The sequence below is a fragment of the Schistocerca piceifrons genome, chromosome 2 (genome assembly GCF_021461385.2).
Source record: "Schistocerca piceifrons isolate TAMUIC-IGC-003096 chromosome 2, iqSchPice1.1, whole genome shotgun sequence".
Classification (NCBI taxonomy): Eukaryota; Metazoa; Arthropoda; class Insecta; order Orthoptera; family Acrididae; genus Schistocerca; species Schistocerca piceifrons.
Window position 1 is genome coordinate 268,653,161 of NC_060139.1, and position 22,164 is coordinate 268,675,324.

General features: G+C 39.8%; 1 protein-coding gene and 1 non-coding gene across 2 annotated transcripts in view; one reads left to right on the forward strand and one right to left on the reverse strand.

Annotated features, from left to right (window-relative positions):
* Positions 1–7,888, reverse strand: part of LOC124777699 — a 103,068-nt gene extending 95,180 nt beyond the window's left edge. The window contains exon 1 of the mRNA XM_047253184.1: positions 7,823–7,888. Coding sequence (XP_047109140.1) covers positions 7,823–7,877 — 55 coding nt within the window. The 5' untranslated portion in view covers positions 7,878–7,888. The remainder of the gene's footprint in view (positions 1–7,822) is intronic.
* A 3,437-nt stretch (positions 7,889–11,325) lies between these two features.
* Trnas-aga lies at positions 11,326–11,399 on the forward strand. The gene has a single exon. It is a non-coding gene; the product is annotated as a tRNA-Ser (tRNA).
* The last annotated feature ends 10,765 nt before the right edge of the window (positions 11,400–22,164 follow it).

The window sequence follows — 22,164 nt, forward strand, 5'->3', positions numbered from 1 at the left end:
ATGCATAAGAAATATCACTCTTGAGCGAGACACGGCATTTGGAAATTGTGACAACAAATTATATAAGACCATAAGCCCCTGCTCTAAGATGCCACATAATGCAGTTACAAACATTGGTGTCAATACTTTCATTTCCTGTTTGTTAATACATGGTCACACACTGTTGACCACAGTTCTTGGAATTCAACTGCACTTGTGTGAATGCATTATCTCTGAATGCAGTATCTCTGACACCAGTTTTTTCTAAGGTTTTAGAATCCATTATCTACTGCCAGTTATTTGATCATATGGAGCATAACAACATTCTTTCTGCTCCACAATTTGGCTTTAGGAAGGGCAAATCTACTGTTCATGCTATTGACTCTTTGATAAAAAAGGTGCTTAGTGCTTATGAGGAGAAGAACTTTGCTCAGGCTACTCTTTCTGACCGTAGCAAAGCCTTCAACTGTGTAGTGCATAGTTCACTTCTCAACAAATTAGTTCATTATGGAATCATTAACAGTAATGTAGATAACATATTTGAATCATTTCTTAATAACCGTAAACAAATTGTGTGTATTGGGAACGAGAGATCGCAGATAGCTGATGTTAAGCGGGGTGTGCCACAAGGTTCAGTTTTGGGACCTTTGTAATTCATTCTAATGATAAATGATTGTCCATTTTATATAAATACTGACTCCATCCTCTATGCTGATGATACTACTATTTTCAATATTGATTCAGACTTTGATGCCCTTCAAACTATGACCAAAGACACACTATTGCAAGCAGCATCTGGTTCCAAGCTAATGGATTTTTGCTCAATGAGAGTACAACTCAGTAAACAGTATTAAGTTTAAGAGATTTGCCAGTAGAAGATTGTCTAGATAGTGTAAAGTTCTTAGGTATTGTCATTGATAGTAAATTGTCTTCACAGATTAAGTATGTTAGTGCAAGGTTGTCTAGAGTTGTGTACTTGTTAAGAAATTTAAAAAATCATGTACCTTTGGTTTATGTAAGAACAGCCTATTTTGCTTTTTTTCACAGTATCATATCCTATGGACTTTTATTTTGGGGTACTAGTATGCACATTCAGGATAATTTGGTACTACAAAAGAAAGTTATTAGGATTATTGCAATCTCAGAAAATTGTGCCCACTGCAGGCCATTGTTTATTGACCTAAAATATGAACTGTAATAGACTTATAGATTTACACTGTTTTCTTATATACAAAAAATAACTTACCAGAATAGCAGCTTAGACAGGATCTACACTCCCACTGCACTAGAAATAATAGGCATATTGACATACCTTACTGTAGAGTATCCAAAACATTGAAGAGCTATGAAGTTATTGGTACAAAAATGTTCAACAAACTGCCTGTAGAATGTGTAGAAGCTACACTCGACTTATTTAAGCACAGATTGTACAGTTGGTTATTAATTAATCCTTTTTACTCAATTAATGAATTTTATGAATGTGAAAATTTGATGTCATAGAAGTAACTGTTGGAGAGTGTACCATAATTTCTCTAAAGCTGTTATGTAAGATGCTTTATTTATGTTTTTGTAATCCTGACGTTGTCTATAGCTGTAATCAGTTGAATGACAGTAAAATTTATTTTTTAATTGGAGACTGCATTGGTGGCACATGTTTCCTTCTGTTCACTGTGCTACCTGTCTTTGACATTTCCTACACATTCATCACTATCAAGTAGGGTTGCTTTACGAGACGGGGCCTTGCAAAAGTGATTGCTACCTAGACTGACTACCTAAGTCGTCTTTTGCACTGTCTATGGGCATTCGTGCATCTACACAAATGAAACTTACAGTTTCTCAGCAGTGGAACTGTATGCACTCACAACAGCCATAGCTCCACAGTTGCAGCAGTGTAAAATGTAGTTCTGAAACAAAACTATACACTACAGATAACAATGCTTTTTGGCTCCTTCTAAGCAGGGATTCCATTCGTTCCATTAGTCCAAAGTCAGGACAGGTACAGGGTCTTCCTAGACACTCTTGTATAATCCTTTGTGTCCAGTCCTTACGAGAGCGATACTTATTACACTGAAGTGCATTTGTAGATTCTTCGGTTAATACTTGTTATTTAATCTTTGTAAGTAGGCTCTGGTGAGGCACCTGGCATACCTCTTCACGCTTCTCACAGTTCTGTTTTTCCAGTGATTGCATGACACTCTCCCAGGAATCAAACACACCTGTCATCATTCATGCTAACAACTTGTATCTATCTTGTATGGGTCCCACGTGCTTGAGCAATATTCTAAGATAAATTGCACAAGAATTTTTTAAGCAGTCTCCTATCTAAAGTGACTGCATTTACCCAGTGTCCTAAAAATTGGATACAGTATTTTGACATGTTCAGACGCTGATGCCCCAGCTTGAAGACAAGGAAATCAGGGACCTTATTTGGTTATGGCAGGGCTGTGATTCAGCACCCTTTGCCATTCAGGTGCTTAAGTTTCTTGATGAATAATTTCGAGGTTGTTGCATTGGGCATGGTTCAGCACTTTCAGTCCCACTGAAATGGTCACAGAGAAATCTGAACTTTATCACTCTATATGAAGAGGCTATTGCAGCAGCTATGGAGGGAACAGGATGCATTCAAATGCAGATTGTGGTACACGTTGGAACAAATGATGCCTGTCATCTGGGCTCTGAGGTCATTCTTGGGTCATTCCAGCGACTGGCAGAGAAGGTTGTGAAGACCAAGCTTGTGCATAGAGTTTCAACGAAGCTCACAATTTGCTGCATTGTTCCTATATCTAGTTGTGGCCCTTTGGTCATATGGAAGGACTGAACCAGAGACTTTGAAAGTTCTGTGACAAGCTAGGTTGCGACTTCCTGGACTTCTGCCATAGGGTTGAGAACTGTAGGGTCCCCCTAAATGGGTCAGGTGTGCACTACGCATCAGAGGTTGCTACTCGGGGGTGCACAGAAGGTTTTTTTCTCTTTTTTTAAGATTAGGCGAGTCTCCATCCAATCCAGATAACGACAGCTGTAGAAACCAGGAAATTCCACCCACAGGTGAGAATAATACAGTTTTAATGGTGCCAAAAGTCCACACGAAAAGCATTGAAGCTCACATAATACCAGGCACGGAAAGCTGGCCGAAACCTGAAACTGATAATAGTGAGATTTTTCGGGAAAGTTTAAGTGTATTTCGAAAGGATAGGCAAATGGGAAATGGAGGTGGTATACTTCTCGGAGTAGACGAGAAACTCAGATCCACCCAGGTAGAAATTGAAGCTGCATGCGAGACTGTATGGGCAAGACTCAGTATCAAGGGTGGGCGTAAAATGATAATTGGATCATTCTAACGCTCATTATACTCACCTCCTGATGTAGCTGAAAACTTTAAAGAAAACCTCAGTCCACTTGTACATAAGTTCCTCAATCATACTGTAATCGTCGGTGGAGACTTAAATCATCCAACAATTAAGTGGGAAAATTACAGTTTTGTTAGTGGTGGGCGTGATAAGACTTCCTTATGGACTTTACTAAATGCCTTCTCTGAAAACTACTTAGAACAAATAGTTGGGAACCCCACTCACAAAGAAAATATATTGGATGTTCAAATGGTTCAAATGGCTCTGAGCACTATGGGACTCAACTGCTGTGGTCATAAGTCCCCTAGAACTTAGAAGTACTTAAACCTAACTAACCTAAGGACATCACACACATCCATGCCCGAGGCAGGATTCGAACCTGCGACCGTAGCAGTCGTGCGGTTCCAGACTGTAGTGCCTTTAACCGCTCGGCCACTCCAGCCGGCTATTGGATGTAATGGTCACAAATAGTCCTAACATCCTTGAGGATGCCCACACCGAAACTGGTGCCAGTGGCCATGATGCAGCTGTGACAAAATTACCATGTGTGTGTGTTCAGTAAACTAGATAAAAAATCAATAGCATCATATCTCAATGGTGATCTTGAAACTTTCAGCAAAGGGCAGGGGCATGTAGAGGAACTCTGGCTCAAGTTTAAAAGAATAGTTGACCTTACACTGGATAGAAATGCTCATACTGGGAGGGAACCTCCATGGTATATAGTCACTGTAAAGGAGCTTCTAAAGAAACAGAGATTACCTCATAGTAGGTGTAAAGCAAAGCGTAGTGCTATAGATTGAAAGCTGCTGGGAATGAAACGTGTTTGGCTGTCAAGAGGGCAATGAGAGATGCCTTCAATGACTACCACAGCAGAATATTGTCAAACGATCTTTCACAGAACCCAAACAAATTCAGGTCTTACGTAAAGACTGTTAGTGCCACCAAAGTCATTGTCCAGTCCATAGTGAATTGACAGGAACTGAAATTGAGGGTAGCAAATCGCGAGCTAAAATGAATCATTCCATTTCCAAATGTTCTTTTACAAAGGGAAACCCAGGAGAACTACCCCAATTTAATGCTAGTACCACTGAAAAGTAGAACGAAGAATTAGTGTCAGTGAGAAACAGCTGAACTCGTTAAAATTCAACTAAGGTCCATGGCCTGATGGAATCCTTGTCAGATTCTATACTAAATTTGAAGCTGAATTAGCCCCTCTTCTAACTATAATCTGTCATACATCCCTTGAGCAAAAAACCGTGCCCAGTCCTTGGAAAAAGGCGCTGCTCACACCCACCTGCAGTAAGGATAGTGGAAGTGATTTTAAAAAACTACCGTCCAATATCCTTGACATCGATTTGTTGTGGACTCTTCGAACATAGTCTGAGCTCAAACATAAAGAGGTATCTTGGACAGAATGAACTACTCAGTGCCAACTAGCATAGATTTCGAAAATATCGATCATGGAAACCCAACTCGCACTTTTGCCATACGACACAAGGAAAGCTTTGGATCAAGGCTGTCAGGTAGATGCTGTATTTCTTGATTTCCAAAAACCATTTGACTCAGTACCACACATAAGCTTGTTATCAAAAGTACGATCATATCGGGTATCAAGTGAAATTGGTGACTGGATTGAGGACTTTTTGGTGAGGAGGAAGAAACCCATTATCTTGGATGGAGAGCCATCGTTAGATGTAGAAGTAACTTCAGGTGTGTCCCAGGGAAGTGTTTCGGGACTCCTGCTGTTCATTTTGTATAATGACCTCGCAGACAATACTCATAGTAAAATTAGGCTTTTTTCAGATGAAGTAGTTGGCTATAATGAAGTGCTATCTGAAAGAAGCTGCATAAATATTTAGTCAGATCTTGATAAGATTAGAAAGTGGTGCAGAGATTGGCAACTTGCTGTAAATGTTCATAAATGTAAAATTATGCATTTCAGAAAATGAAAAAAAAAAAAAAACCGCAGTTTCCTATGACTACACTACGAATGAATCACTGTTTAAGTCAGTCAACTCATAGAAATAACACTTTCTAGGGATATGAAGTGGCACGATCACATAGGTGAGTCGTGAGCAAAGCAGGTGTTAGATTTCAGTTATTTGGTAGAATTCTGGTGAAGTGTAATCAGTTTACAAACGGGATTGCTTACAAATCGCTCGTGCGACCGGTTCTAGAATATAGTTCAAGTATGTGGGACCTTTACCAGATAGGCCTAACAGCACGAATGTGGTCACAGGTTTGTTTAATCGTTAGGAAAGTGCCACATAAAACTGAAGGCACTGAACTGGAAGACTCTTGAAGATAGACGCGAACTATACGGAGAAAATCTATAAACCGAGAGTTTTAAGAACCGGCTTTAAATGATTACTCTGGGAGTATACTACAACCCTCTAAGTATCGATCACATAGGGATCGTGAAGATAAGATTAGAATAATTACTGCACGCACAGACGCATTCAAACATTCTTCCTGTGCACCATACGTGAATGGAGCAGAAAGAGACCCTAATAACTGGTACAGTGGGACATGCCCTCTGCCATGCACATTAGGATGATTTGCTGAGTATAGATATAGATGACACATGTGGAATAATTAGTACCATGTGGCTCAACGTAGCTAGAATACTAGTGATGAATTGCGCGAAACTGTAGAGCCTTTCGATGCTAAGACGATCTGCAAGATGTTGAAGACGACATGGAGACGTACAGGTCTCTTTGTAAATCACGATGGTACACACACTATTTCGCTCGAGACATAGTTTTTACTTTTGGACAATCCAATGCACAAGGATACTCTTTTGACCAAGAGGTACAAAATTTGAAGAACACACTGTACTAACCACAGAGGCATTTGAGAAGTCGCACCCCACAAGCAAATGCAACGGTAGAAATAATATGTGGGACAATGGGAAGTACCCTCTGCTACGCACTTGACAGTGGTTTGCAGAGTATGGATGTAGATGTAGAAGTAAAACCTTAAAAAATTACTTAAATGATCTATTATTTCCAGTGCTTTGAAGTTAACGGCAAAATCAAGCGCACGTAATCCTAATCACCATTATTACTTTCAAATCAAAACCGTTGCCGTTTAATTTTCCCCTGAAAAGCTACATAATGAGGATGATGGTCCTTTGACAGCACCGATTGCACAGTATGTGCTACATAAATAAACAGCGTATGATTGTCCTGTATATCTTAATATTGCAACTCTTTAGTTTTACTGTAATCATCGATTAAATATTAGCTGTAAAGATCACTCTGCTGAGAAACAGAAGCTTGCGGTCGAGCTAACTGAACACGATGCCTGAGTTAATTAATAAAGCGCTGTTTTGATGGTAAAGGGAGGTACAAATGACACAAGAAGGCAACGAATCCGCGGCAGCGAAACTACAGCACAGAAGTGTCGAACTGCATTTAGTGTGGCACATTTTCCATTCGCAGAAAGGCATTCCTTAACGGCAGATCATTTATTGCCATTGTTAAATCACTTATTAGGCGACGTAATGCAATGAACGGAAGTTCGTCAAATACAGTTCCACTACAAAGTACGGTTAGAAAACCTAAGAAAAGGGTTTCCGAATCACTTTAAGAAAAATTTGGGGGTTTTAGAAATATTATACGCAGACCCCTAGACGCGTAATCAGAAATCAGATCATGATAAAATTTTTATTCGTGCAGGGACAGTGCTTCTTTATTCTGAGGAAATATTTGGCAATACTGGCAGAAAGTTAGATGTAAACATCAATGTTTCATATTTTAAACTGAAATCGACGTCGTGATCTTTTTAATGCGTACTATTTAGTGCATATTAGTTCTTGAAACTTCTTATAATTGTCAAATTATAAAAATCCATTGAAGACAGTCTAAGAAAAGTAGTTTTTGTTATTGTCAGAGATTTTACGATTTCTAACTGTATTTTTTTTCTACGAGTCCATGCAATTAAGAAAGCACGAACTCGTTACGTTGTTTACGAAATCGTGAAGCGAATTAATATTCGACGGAATCGATATCACATGTCGAATTCGAACACTGGCAACTTACTTTTTCTGAGGAAACAAAGAATACTGGCCGAATCTTTAAAGTCACGCAGTAATTGAAGTTACGCAGCGAAATTGTTTCTGTATTTAAAAGGAAGCACAGGGCAGGAAATGATTGATTATCTGTAATATAGTAGTGTAATTTCAGTAGGTAAGCTATCGTGCTTTTGTTTTTATTAATGGAACTATGAGTTAAACGTCTATTGTTGTAATGGCTTAACGACAGTATTATTATTATTATCGCCATGCGGTTGGTTGAGAAATAAAGGAAAACAATATGCATGATATGTTTTGGGACGATTGTACACTTCAGTAGGGTTCATAGTTGTAAATAGCCGTTGTCCAAGAAATTGGCGCCTTGCGATGGATGATGTCACAACGCAATAAGCTGGACTGTATTTGGAAGACCTGAACTGACCGTAATGAGCGTAGTTTTCTGCTCTACAGCTCGACTTACCCGATAGTTCAGTAGCAGCCAGCAGGAAGACGGCCACAGCGTGCCTCGTATGCATCTCTAGCGTGTCGCCCGCGACAACTGAGCGCTAATTTTCAGCTCGTCGCCTTATATGACTCTCAACTCGGCCCTTCAGAGCGGCACGGTTTCGTCACGCTGTGTCGGCGACTCTGTCCGTATTGTACAAATTACTGAGACGTTCACATATTGATTGGTTCCTTCGTTTTGAAGTCGCGAATGGGCCAGGGGTAGGCTTGTTAGACGTCCAGAAGATAACAAACATACCCTAAATCTTAGCATTATGTCCGGTGTCCGGTAGAAATTTGAAAAACTCTACTTATGGTGGTTATGCATACAAACCACGACCAGTGAGTGTTCGGTCCATAGGGGAGAAATTTATGTGCAGATGTGAAGAACAGAATTTGTGTCCACAACGTACATTTTTCTTCAAACTCAAGTGACTTCGGCACGGTCAAAGGTTTTCCAGTAAGCGCTGTGTACATTTTGAACGTCATTACATCGCTGGTGATAACAGATCTCGTTCAAAACTGCCATGGATTTTGTGCAGGAGTGTCATAGCCATACAAATAATTTGCATTTATTATCCGAAATGTACTTGGCTTAAAGCTTTGTTGAGATAAACGCAAGTGCGTTTCACTTCTTTGTCATAAATGTCATAGCTGAGAAGTCATTTTCTTTCTTGCAGGAAAAGAAAACGACTATCGCTAGTTTTTTGGTTCTGTGTTGGATATCACGGTACTGTCGAGTTTCCGTTTAGAAAAAAAAAAATGATGTGACGGCATTGCAAATTGACTTCCTAGTACGCTGAAGAGGAAAACATTGATTTGGAGCTGTGACTTGTAGCAAATTAGAGATTTATCGCAAATTAAAATATTTTTAGAACCGAAATTAATCGATTTTACTTTCTGGTAATGTAGGTTTAATCTTTGTTCATCCTTGATGAAGGGATCACAAATTTAGCATTGGAGGGCAGCGTGGAAGGTAAAATCGTAGAGGGAGACCAAGAGATGAATACACTAAAAAAAAAAAAAAATGGCTCTGAGCACTATGGGACTTAACATCTATGGTCATCAGCCCCCTAGAACTTAGAACTACTTAAACCTAACTAACCTAAGGACATCACACAACACCCAGTCATCACGAGGCAGAGAAAATCCCTGATCCCGCCGGGAACCCGGGCGTGGGAAGCGAGAACGCTACCGCACGACCACGAGCTGCGGACTGATGAGTACACTAAGCAGATTCAGAAGGATGTAGGTTGCAGTAAGTACTGGGAGATGAAGAAGCTTGCACAGGGTAGAGTAGCATGGAGAGCTGCATCAAACCAGTCTCAGGACTGAAGACCACAACAACAACATCCTTGATGAACTAATGTATTAATCGCACATACTCATTCCCCACGCCGTAGGTACTAGTGCTGTAGGTTTCTATTGTGACTACGTTAAAATAAGCACAATGGTTTGGAGAGCTGTAGGTCTGTAATACAATGGGGCGAATGTTCACACAGTCAAGGGATTGACTGACAGCACACTCTTAAATTATCAGGTTTGCCTAAAAGTTGTTCCGCCATAAATACGGTCACATAAATTAGCCACACGATGTCAACTAGTTGTGTTGTCTCTCGATATTTTACAACAAATAGAGCGCTCCTTATTAATACGATAACAGTCACTTGACAACAACAACGTTTCCTTCTTTTTTGTATTTCGATTTTTCGATTTGCATCCATAGCAGAAATAATTATTTACTGTTGCTGTTACTAATAAATGTTCGCTTCTATAGCTGAGTGATCAGCATGGCTGAGTGCCATGTGGAAGACCCCGGTTCGATTCCTGGTACTGCCAGGGTTTTTTCCTTGCTAGGAGGACTGGAACGGGGTGTAATCGATCTTATAAAGCCAACTGAGGAGAGCAGCAGCGACTTCAGGTCACGAAAACTAATAATAGCCGGGAGGGCGGTGTCCTCATCCCACGCACCTCTATACTGCATGACATCATTGGCACAGGATGACAAGATGGTCGGTCGGGACCGATGGGCCTACCTGTGTCTCTAAAAGGAATTTATGTTTAAGTTACTAATAAATGAGTAAATACAGGGCAAAAAAGTGTATGTTTAGAGTTTCCAAAATGCGAACAAACAACGCTGTTATGCAACAATTCTGATTTTATATTGGCGACATACGTAGTACGTTATGCCCAGCCACAAATATTCCTACTCTGTGATTCGGTCACTTGTATAGAGTTATCGAGGCCATTCTCATTGTTCAAGGCCGACAATGACAAATTTTGAGTCACATCGTTGGTTGGGGGTTATGGAGAACGAAGATTACTTGAAATGTTCATTTGCTAATCGTTTCTCTCAGTACTGAGACGTCTCATTTCGAAGCATACCTAAAAGGAAAGGTAAATTCTGTGATATTTTATCAAATAAGATCAAAATGTTTCAATAAGGAAAAAACGAACACGGAGCACAATGTCTAATTTGCCATGCTGGGACCTACGTTTCTGAGTCATATAAAGGTAAGTGGATACGATACTATCCTAACGAAATTTAAATTTTAGCCATGGATATTTCAACGCTGTAAATCATGAGATTCTCATTCAGAATGGTGGAAAACATATTATTTTGCACTACTTCTAAGCATAATAGAAATGCTGACTGTGTTTTCTTGATTAATTTCATACCAGTAACAAATGAAAGAAGATGATAGCAAATGGACTATATTACTTTAACAGAATTCCAAAACCAGTAAAATGATTCACCAGTTTTACGGTATGTCGTTAGTGAAACATTTGGTTTTCCGACTCGTTATAAATTTGTAAATTAATTTTAGTTCTATAACGTTTTTTGCTATAGAAGGATTGGATAATCGTACTAATATACGGAAAGTATGACGAAAAATGCACCTACAGTAATAAAATTTTATGCAGAAGGATTGGCATATAGATTCCAATTCATTCTAATTTCATATACGTTAGTAAATTCCTGCTGAAGTAAGAATGCTACAAGTGAAACAGTAGAACAGCTCTTGCAACTAGTGGAATAAATCTTTATGTAATGTTAGCAGTACATGAAGTGTGAATTGTACATGAGTTTCGGTACAGTTAGCAATAAATGTGCACTACACAGCTGTTGCACTTCGTTTATACCCCTGGAGAAAAACTCATGATGAATCAAGCGTCACTTACCGTTCATTTCTGTTAAGAAAAGAGCGTACTTCTTTGTGGCGAATCATTGAGACAGTTATTAGAAAGTCGTTCTGGTGAAAGGTACCGAACTAAAGAATTAATGGATTAGATTGGTTATTTTTATATATTGCAATTAAAGATGTTTTAAATTTTCCCTATTAAGAAACATGAAGATGAAACTTCCTGGCAGATTAAAACTGTGTGCCGGATCGAGACTCGAACTCGGGACCTTTGCCTTTCGCGGGCAAGCGCTCTACCACTGGCAGAAGTAGAACTGTCAGGACGGGGCCTGAGTCGTGCTTGGGTAGCTCAGTGGTAGAGCGCTTGCCCGAGAAAGGCAAAGGTCCCGAGTTCGAGTCTCGGTCCGGCACACAGATTTAATCTGTCAGGAAGTTTCATATCAGTGCACACTCCGCTGCAGAGTGAAAATCTCATTCTGGAAACATGAAGATGTTTACTTTTTGATTTCTGAGGAAGTCAGACGTGCTAAGTGCGCCTTTATAATACTTCTTATCCGTTTTAAATAATTACTTATTTAATTTCTTGGATAGCTTTTTATTTTACCAAGGACGCAATGTTCTGTCGCAACAAAACACCATTTTAATCAATCTGAAACAGAAATTCGTTTTACATATTGCATTATAATGATGAGTATCACTAATTTTGCACGTGGGACTGTGATTTAGGATTGTGTGTTATTAGATAAACGCAACGTTCCTAACATGTAAACATACGGAACAGGAATTAGTTTAAAGTCGTTTCCAAAGCGTTAGGGCTTTCGAATTTTTCTATTCTTTCATCATGGACACACTTACTTTTACAAAATCTACAGAATCAGTAATATTTCCAAAAATAAATGAATTTCGTATTTATCAAGAAAAGAGCTTGTAGTATTTACAGTAACAACACTGACTTGTTTCAGGTCTCTTGTTTGTTTTATTTTATTTACACGTCAAGTTCCGTAGGAGCAAATTGAGGAGCAAATCTCCAAGGTCATGGAACGCGCTCAGTACATGAAATTACAACATAAAAGTAAAAAACAGATAAAAATAAATGTTTATGAACCTGAAAAAAGTCAGTCCACAAGTTTAAGTAAACGCAAACAACAATACAACAAGAATCACCTTAATTTCTACAGGAAATCCTCGATAGAATAGAAAGGACCCATGAGGAAACTCTTCAGTTTCGATTTGAAAGCACGTGGATTATTGCCAAGATTTTTGAATTCGCGTGGTAGTTTATTGAAAATGGATGCAGCAGTATACTGCACACTTTCTGCACAAGACTTACAGAAGTCCGATCCAAATGCAGGTTTGATTTCCGTCGAGTGAAAGTTGCTTATTCTTGGGAATAAGCTAATACTGTTAACATGAAATGACAGTAAGGAATGTATGTATTGAGAGGCCAATGTCAAAATATCTTGACTCATGAACAGGGGTCGACAAGTGGTTCTTGAACTCACACCACTTATTGTCCGAACCGCCAGTTTCTGACCAAAAATATTCTTTTAGAATAGGAAGAGTTACCCCAAAATATAATATCATATGACATAAGCGAATGAAAATAAGCGAAGTAGACCAATTTTCGTGTCGAACGATCACTCACGTCAGATACCGTTCTAATAGTAAAAATGGCAGCGTTAAGTTTTTGAACAAGATCCTGAACATGGGCTTTCCAAGACAGTTTACTATCTATCTGAACACCTAGAAATTTGAACTGTTCAGTTTCACTAATCATATCCCCATTCTGTGAAATTAGAAAGTCAGGTTTTGTTGAATTACGTTTCAGAAACTGTAAAAACCGATTGTAACTGTGATTTAGCGTTAGTTTATTTTATACAAGCCATGAACTTCGGTCATGAACTACATTATTTGAAACCGAGCGAATGTTGCATACAACATCTTTTACTACCGAGCTAGTGTCATCAGCAAACAGAAGTATTTTAAAGTTACCCATAATACTAGAGGGAATATCATTTATATAACTAAGGAACAGGAGTGGCCCTGACTGTGATCCCTGGGGCACCCCCCACTTGACTTGACTCAGACCCAAATCACAGCCATTCTCGACATTGTGAATAATGACCTTTTGCTATCTGTTGCTAAAGTAACAGGTGAACCAATTGTGAGCTACTCCCTGTATTCCGTAATGGTCCAACTTCTGGAGCAATATTTCATGATCAACACAATCAAATGTCTTAGTTAAATCAAAAAAATATGTCTAGCATTCGAAACCTTTTGTTTAGCCCATCCAGTACCTGAAAGAGAAAAGAGAATGTAGCATTTTTAGCTGTTAAACGACTTCTAAAGCCGAACTATACATTTGATAGCAAATTATGTGATATTAGATGATCAATTATCCTTACATACACAGATTTTACAACTTCGATAACGTTGATATAATTTCCGCTTTGTTCTACATGATATCCTTATCCCACTAGTTACGCACCCGGGGTGCCTATTGCTGCTAGTGGCCCGTTTAGAAAGTTCTAATGGAAAGCAACTCTAAAAGAGCTTGAGGAATGTCTTAAGGAAAGCATTATATTTATCATCTATGTTATAGGCACTATAAACATCCTGACACTCTTGATCCTTGACAGGGTTTAAAGAAACTCTCTGCTGGCCAGGGTGGCTGAGCGGTTCTAGGTGTGGCAGTCTGGAACTGCGTGACCACTACGGTCACAGGTTCAAATCCTGCCTCGGGCATGGATGTGTGTGATGTCCTTAGGTTAGTTAGGTTTAAGTAGTTCTAAGTTGTAGGGGACTGATGACCTCAGAAGTTAAGTCCCATAGTGCTCAGAGCCATTTGAACAATTTTTTTGAAAGAAACTCTCTATTACTGCTGGATTAACTTTCATACATAGTTTGTAATTAAATGTGACATTTGTTTGAGTACTAAAGCCTTTTAGTGTTAAAATTTGTGCATCATGATCTGAAAGGCCATTCACACTTTTACTAACAGAATGCCTATCTAGTAGTGAAGAAAGAACAAAAATATTGTCAATGGCTGTGCTACTGCTCTCCTGTAGCCTAATTGGATCAACACAGTCTGCATCAGATCATATGAATTTATGAGATCTACCAACATTCTTTTTCTTGCACCACCATATACAAAATTTATATTGACGTCACCCCATATAACTAATTTCTGTTACTTCCTAAAAAGTGAATCATGAACCTTCTCTAGCTTGAGCAGAAATGCTCTGAAGTCAGAGTTAGGGGACCTATAAACAACAACACTTAGAAGTTTAGTTTCACTAAATTCAACTGCCCCTGCACAACATTCAAATATCTGTTTAGTGCAGTGCTGTGATATGACTATGGACTCAAATGGAATACTCTTTTTTACATACATAGCCAGTCCCCCACCCCACAAGGAGCTCCTTGAAAAACAGATGCTCTAAAAACTGTGCTACTGATTGGAAACAATGATTTAATAATAATCCCCTTAAGATTTTACAAAAAACTGAGAATGAAACAATTTTTACCATATGTAAAAGGCTAACGTTCATTTGTATTGCACTGTTTTTGTCCACTGTTCGTAAGTCATTTTGTATAAAATCGTAGATGGCACTGGTTGTTGATATATTTTTCCTAATTCCGTGTTGAGTATCAGTGAAGATTTTGTTTTTGTCTAAAATTTCGTTAACCAGTTATATTACTTTTTATGATTTTACTAAAACCAGACAAGTAGGTGATGGTCTATAGTTTCCTATATTACATTTGTCTTCTTTCTTAATAAAGCGACAGTCAGGAAATATTCCTTTCAGAAAAGTTGAATTGACTACAATTGCAAGATGCACTGAAATGTTGGTAATGTATTGTTTTATGACATATTTGGTATACCATCAATTCCTGATGATATTTTGTTAAGAGTCATTGCATTACAAATTAGTTAGTTAATTAGTTTCCTGTTCTGTGGATCATTTTGCATGATTAATCATAATGATGTGGAGTATTTTACACTTGCAAATTAATTTTTAAACATAGCTACATGTTGAAAAATCTATGAGATATTTTTATTTATTTTTTTTTAAATACAGATCTGAGTTGTAACGACAGAAATTCTTCTACAGAATAGAAGGAGTTGTCAAGAAGAAACTATTTTAGTTTGTTTTCAAATTTTACTTTGCTGTGGACCCGTTTTTGTGCTGAAGACAACATTAATATGGAGTAATGAATGTCACTTTTCCTTTTGGTGATTTAACTATATAGTTCATCATTCCTCTTGAAATGTTGTGGAATATTTACAACAAACTTCATGACAGGTGAAATATATTTTGCAGCAATAGTCAGATTGCTCAACTCATTAAACAAATGCCTATAAAATTATTCTGGGTGGGCACCGCATGTTATTCTTACAGCACATTTCTGACTTTCTTATTTAAAGACGAGTTATCCCAGAACATTATTCCATATGACATTATTGAACGAAAATATGTCAACTTACTGATTTGTCTCTTCTGAAGATTTGAAGTGAACCTAAGTGCAAATGTGGCTGAAAATTGTTTTAGGTATCCTAAAATGTGCTTTTTCCATTTCTCATTAATATGGACACCTAACAATTTCTTATTTCCTCACCATGTGTTACACTTATCATTGGTGTTGTACCCCCCAGATGTTCAGAACTGAATATGGCGTGTGCTTTGAAAACTGATGTTGCAACCATTCACAGAAAACCAGTCACTGATAGTGTTTACTGTTTCTTCTGATTCTGTTTGTATGCTTGGATCGATTACAATACTATTATCATTTGCAAAAACAACTAATTCTGTTTGTTGTATGTTAGATGGAAAATCGTTTACATATATGAGGAAAAACAGTGGACCTAAAAATGAGCCTTGAGGTACCCTATACGTGATTTCTCCCCAGTCAGAACAATGTCCCTGGATTATATTTTTCGAATTATTAAGTACAACTTCCTGGATTCTTTTGGTTAGATATGACATTATGCATTGGTTGGTTACCTACCCTCAATCCCACACAACTTCCATTTTTCTAGAAGAATGCTGTGTTTCATACACTGAAATGCCTTAGATAGGTCACATAAAATACGAAATGACGTTATTTTATTATCTGTTTTGCAAGTATCAGTTGAAGTGGAATAAGAGTGTTCCTCGTTTTTCTGTTTGAGTCTACTATCTCTTTCGTCACTCGCTATTAATTTGTTTGTGGTATTTATATAGTAGCACCTGAAATGTTGTAGAGTACGTTAGAAATTTTTTATATTTGATACAATCACTTTTTTATTATACAATCATGGCATTCTTCAGATGTTGTGCGTAGCATGTGGTTAACAAGTGTTAACAATCCATGAACACTTGTTCACAAAATTCCGCCCGTAACGTCTGAAGTCGGCTATTATAGACTGAAGCCAGTGACAGCTGATCATAAAAAAGTGATTGTAATGAAAATAATACCTTATAAAATGTAGTTCAGTATTTAGCAAAATTTCTGTATCTAAAACTTTGCATGTGATTCAATGAATATTTCGATGGCAGATAGGAAACTTTTATTGCTGTAATTAGTTTGCTTAGTGGTGCTGATTTTTATGTTAAGTTCTAAATTTCCTAAGGGCATTTTTATTAATCACATATTTCGTTCTTGTTCAGTAAGAATCTGTACGTAAAGTATGTTCTGTGTTGGTGCCTGGAGTCTTCTTCCACCTTGTTGGAATCCAAGTCTTATCTGCTGATGGCCTGTGCACCACTTCTACATAAGAAGAAGATGATGGCTGTGGAGGTGAATGGAGAAGATATTATGATGTAGCTATTTTCTTTATTGCTCTGTGTCTTCTCTCAGATTTCTTGAAAATATATTTGCTAATTTCTTCGCCCACAAGCTGCTTCCCTCATTCGATTAAGTTCAGCCCATATGTAGAGTGGAATCTACGCCCTACATGACTTATTAGTAGCTTCTACATTTGTGAGTAGCCGAAGACAAAAAATGTGAAAGCAAAATAGTACCTGAAGTGTCTTGCGCTCCTCAGAAATGTCAACACATTCCATCTCTGTGTCACAAACTCTTCTGTTTCATACAGAACATCTGTCCTCATTTCAGATGTGGCCCGAGAAGGGGACGTTGTGAACAGGAAGTGTTTCACAGATCATTCAAGCACAGATTACCGAAACACAACACAGTGAAATGAAAGACGCTATTTAACATTGGCAGCTGCAGTGCTGCAACATACGGTACTGTTTGATAGCTACGGTAGATAATGGTCGAAAGCTAAACAAAAAGAGTCCAGGCAAAAAAAAAAAAAAAAAAAAAGAAAAAAAAAAAAAAAACTATCTCAGTACGTCGATGAATTTTCCAACTGTATAACAGGGTGCGTCCCATCTTCCCTTGCCTCCAGCCATATCATGAAACATGCAAATATCCTTTTGCATAGAATTTTCATTGGTAGGTAACGGAGACAGAAGAATTGCACAGTAAATGGAAGCAACGATAGAAAGAGATATGCAACAGTATTGTACGTTAATATGTACATTTTGTCTAGGACAATAGCTCTTCTAAAACAGTAATATGAACCCAACATGATTCCTCTGTGCTCTTTCTGGAATAGACAATACAAATGAGTCAGGAGGAAAGGTTCAAATGGCTCTGAGCACTATGGGACTTAACATCTGCGGTCATCAGTCCCCTAGAACTTAGAACTACTTATACCTAACTAACCTAAGGACATCACACACATCCATGCCCGAGGCAGGATTCGAACCTGCGACCGTAGCAGTCGCGCGGTTCCGGACTGAGCGCCTAGAACCGCTAGACCACCGTGGCCGGCCAGGAGGAAAGGTACGTGCTTTGAGGCCATATATTAATGGTGATTCTGAACAAAAAGCTTTGTATGAACATATGCGCTATTCCGAGATAGAACACCTTTAATGTGAGCTTTGCTCGTTTTTCTGTAATAACTCGAAAATCACGGCCTCTTGAGAAAACATGTCACAGTACAAGAAAGGTCCTATTCGTTTTTTCTCTAGGCCTGATATTTTTCGCGAAGGAAGCGAGAGAATATTGAAAATCCGGCGTGATGTGCATGCGCAGTAGTTTAGGTAGTTTGTTTAGGTCTATTTGAGGCAGTCAGTTTCCCGTCTTGACAGACCACAAGTGTCACATATCAAATTGTTCGACTCGAATTCCTCTTCCCTACTGTGGTAGGCTGTAAACAATGACAATGTACTGAATAATACAGAAAATAAATAACAATGTACAGTAAAAGTGTTCTGTCTAGAAACTACACTCCTGGAAATTGAAATAAGAACACCGTGAATTCATTGTCCCAGGAAGGGGAAACTTTATTGACACATTCCTGGGGTCAGATACATCACATGATCACACTGACAGAACCACAGGCACATAGACACAGGCAACAGAGCATGCACAATGTCGGCACTAGTACAGTGTATATCCACCTTTCGCAGCAATGCAGGCTGCTATTCTCCCATGGAGACGATCGTAGAGATGCTGGATGTAGTCCTGTGGAACGGCTTGCCATGCCATTTCCACCTGGCGCCTCAGTTGGACCAGCGTTCGTGCTGGACGTGCAGACCGCGTGAGACGACGCTTCATCCAGTCCCAAACATGCTCAATAGGGGACAGATCCGGTGATCTTGCTGGCCAGGGTAGTTGACTTACACCTTCTAGAGCACGTTGGGTGGCACGGGATACATGCGGACGTGCATTGTCCTGTTGGAACAGCAAGTTCCCTTGCCGGTCTAGGAATGGTAGAACGATGGGTTCGATGACGGTTTGGATGTACTGTGCACTATTCAGTGTCCCCTCGACGATCACCAGTGGTGTACGGCCAGTGAAGGAGATCGCTCCCCACACCATGATGCCGGGTGTTGGCCCTGTGTGCCTCGGTCGTATGCAGTCCTGATTGTGGCGCTCACCTGCACGGCGCGAAACACGCATACGACCATCATTGGCACCAAGGCAGAAGCGACTCTCATCGCTGAAGACGACACGTCTCCATTCGTCCCTCCATTCACGCCTGTCGCGACACCACTGGAGGCGGGCTGCACGATGTTGGGGCGTGAGCGGAAGACGGCCTAACGGTGTGCGGGACCGTAGCCCAGCTTCATGGAGACGGTTGCGAATGGTCCTCGCCGATACCCCAGGAGCAACAGTGTCCCTAATTTGCTGGGAAGTGGCAGTGCGGTCCCCTACGGCACTGCGTAGGATCCTACGGTCTTGGCGTGCATCCGTGCGTCGCTGCGGTCCGGTCCCAGGTCGACGGGCACGTGCACCTTCCGCCGACCACTGGCGACAACATCGATGTACTGTGGAGACCTCACGCCCCACGTGTTGAGCAATTCGGCGGTACGTCCACCCGGCCTCCCGCATGCCCACTATACGCCCTCACTCAAAGTCCGTCAACTGCACATACGGTTCACGTCCACGCTGTCGCGGCATGCTACCAGTGTTAAAGACTGCGATGGAGCTCCGTATGCCACGGCAAACTGGCTGACACTGACGGCGGCGGTGCACAAATGCTGCGCAGCTAGCGCCATTCGACGGCCAACATCGCGGTTCCTGGTGTGTCCGCTGTGCCGTGCGTGTGATCATTGCTTGTACAGCCCTCTCGCAGTGTCCGGAGCAAGTATGGTGGGTCTGACACACCGGTGTCAATGTGTTCTTTTTTCCATTTCCAGGAGTGTATTCAGAATAGAGCATGTGTGCATATGAAGTTTTTTTGTCAAAAGTCACCCTTCATAACATGTACCTTTCCTCCTGACACTTTGTATACAGAATGGGGCTTACACAAAAAGACAGAACAGTAATGGACGTAGAGAAACCTGAAGTAAAAGATCTTAACGTATTTGCATAAGTTTAATGAACGTAAAAGACAGCTGTAACTGAGACTTTAATCATCAGTAATATATCCTGATTCGTCATTTGCAACGGTCTGCTAACGCTGGTGTAACTTTTCGATTCAGCGACTGTAGAAATCACGTGGTTGTGAGGCGAAGAACTCTTCGAACCATATTCGGGACGCACCTTCATTCGGAAAGGAAGTTCCTTAAAGGTTGTTCGATAGAGAGAGGAAAAGGCGAAAATATGAGGCTGCAAGATCAGATGAATAAGGTGGGTGCGGAATGACTTAATAACCCACCTCCTGTACACTGTTTTTGTCCATCTAGCAGAATGTGAGCGGGCGCTGTTGTGGAGTAGCATCACTTCATGCAGTATTCCTGGGCCTGGTTCTTGGATGGCGTCTGCAAGACGTCTCAGTTGTTGACAATAAATGTCAGAGCGATCGTTACACCTCGAGGAAGCAATTCGTTGGGCACCACACCATCGTTCCGCCAGATGCATAACATTATCTTTTGTGGATTCGTGCAGGTCTTTGTATGGGGAGCTGCTGCTTTGTTTTGGCTCATTCATTCTTTTCTTTTCCTTGTGTTAGCATAAAGACACAATTTATTGTCACCGGTAACGATACAGTATAGGAGTGGTAGGTATTGTTCACTAGCCATTTGATGACGAGCAAGCAGGAATGAACGTATGGCCATCCGCTGACTTTAGTAATTTTGGCTTGGAACATGCAGCACCATACACCTACGGCACACGAAGAAGCAAAACCTACATGAAAATTATTTTTCTGTTTTGACTGTGCAACTGTAACTGTAACTGATTTTTATTGTGAGCAACAAGAAGCTTTAAGAAGTCGATGTATTGGACAATGAATAGAACTGTTCCAGGATTTTCGCACAGATTTCTGCAAGTATCCTGATTGTCTGTTTTGCACAATATGCTCACTGCTCACGTCTGCCGAATAAATATTTTGTTAATTTAGGTTTATTGACCCAGAAGATAATGCCATAAGACAGTAGGAACTCAGAATATTCGAAATAAGCCACTGTAGATTAGCACAGCAAGAGATACTTCTAAGAGGAAAAGATGTTGAACTCAGTTTCTTGATTAGTGTATCTGTGTGTTGACTCTTTTTTCTTAACGAGCTGGACCTCCAAGAAGTCTTACAAAATTCGGAGTTCGTAGTGTTTTGTTTACGACCCTTAATATCTACTTCTGGTGCTGCAAGGTTGTTTTTCATTATCTGAAAATCATATGATATAATTATAAGTCTGTCTGAGGTTAGAACTTAAGTTCTTTGCTGAGAACTTTTTGTAGTATAATGTGCCGTTTTCGTGATAACCAGGAGTGTTCGCTTGTTGTTGTTGTGGTCTCTAGTCCTGAGACTGGTTTGATGCAGCTCTCCATGCTACTCTATCCTGTGCAAGCTTCTTCATCTCCCAGTACCTACTGCATCCTACATCCTTCTGAATCTGCTTAGTGTATTCATCTCTTGGTCTCCCTCTACGATTTTTACCCTCCACGTTGCCCTCCAATACTAAATTGGTGATCCCTTGATGCCTCAGAACATGTCCTACCAACCGATCCCTTCTTCTGGTCAAGTTGTGCCAGAAACTCCTCTTCTCCCCAATTCTATTCAATACCTCCTCATTAGTTATGTGATCTACCCATCTAATCTTCAGCAGTCTTCTGTAGCACCAAATTTCGAAAGCTTCTATTCTCTTCTTGTCTAAACTATTTATCGTCCATGTTTCACTTCCATACACGGCTACACTCCATACAAATACTTTCAGGAACGACTTCCTGACACTTAAATCTATACTTGATGTTAACAATTCCCAATCACTGCTTCCCTTTCATACCCTTCGACTGTTATAACTGCCATCCGCTTTCTGTACAAATTGCAAATAGCCTTTCGCTCCCTGTATTTTACCCCTACCACCTTCAGAATTTGAAAGAGAGTATTCCAGTCAACATTGTCAAAGGCTTTCTCTAAGTCTACAAATGCTAAAAACGTAGGTTTGCCTTTCCTTAATCTTTCTTCTAAGATAAGTCGTAGGGTCAGTATTGCCTCACGTGTTACAACATTTCTACGGAATCCAAATTGATCTTCTTCGAGGTCGACTTATATCAGTTTTTCCATTCGTCTGTAAAGAATTCGCGTTAGTATTTTGCAGCTGTGGCTTATTAAACTGATTGTTCGGTAATTTTCACATCTATCAACACCTGCTTTCTTTGGGATTGGAATTATTACATTCTTCTTGAAGTCTGACGGTATTTCACCTTTCTCATACATTTTGCTCGCCAGATGGTAGAG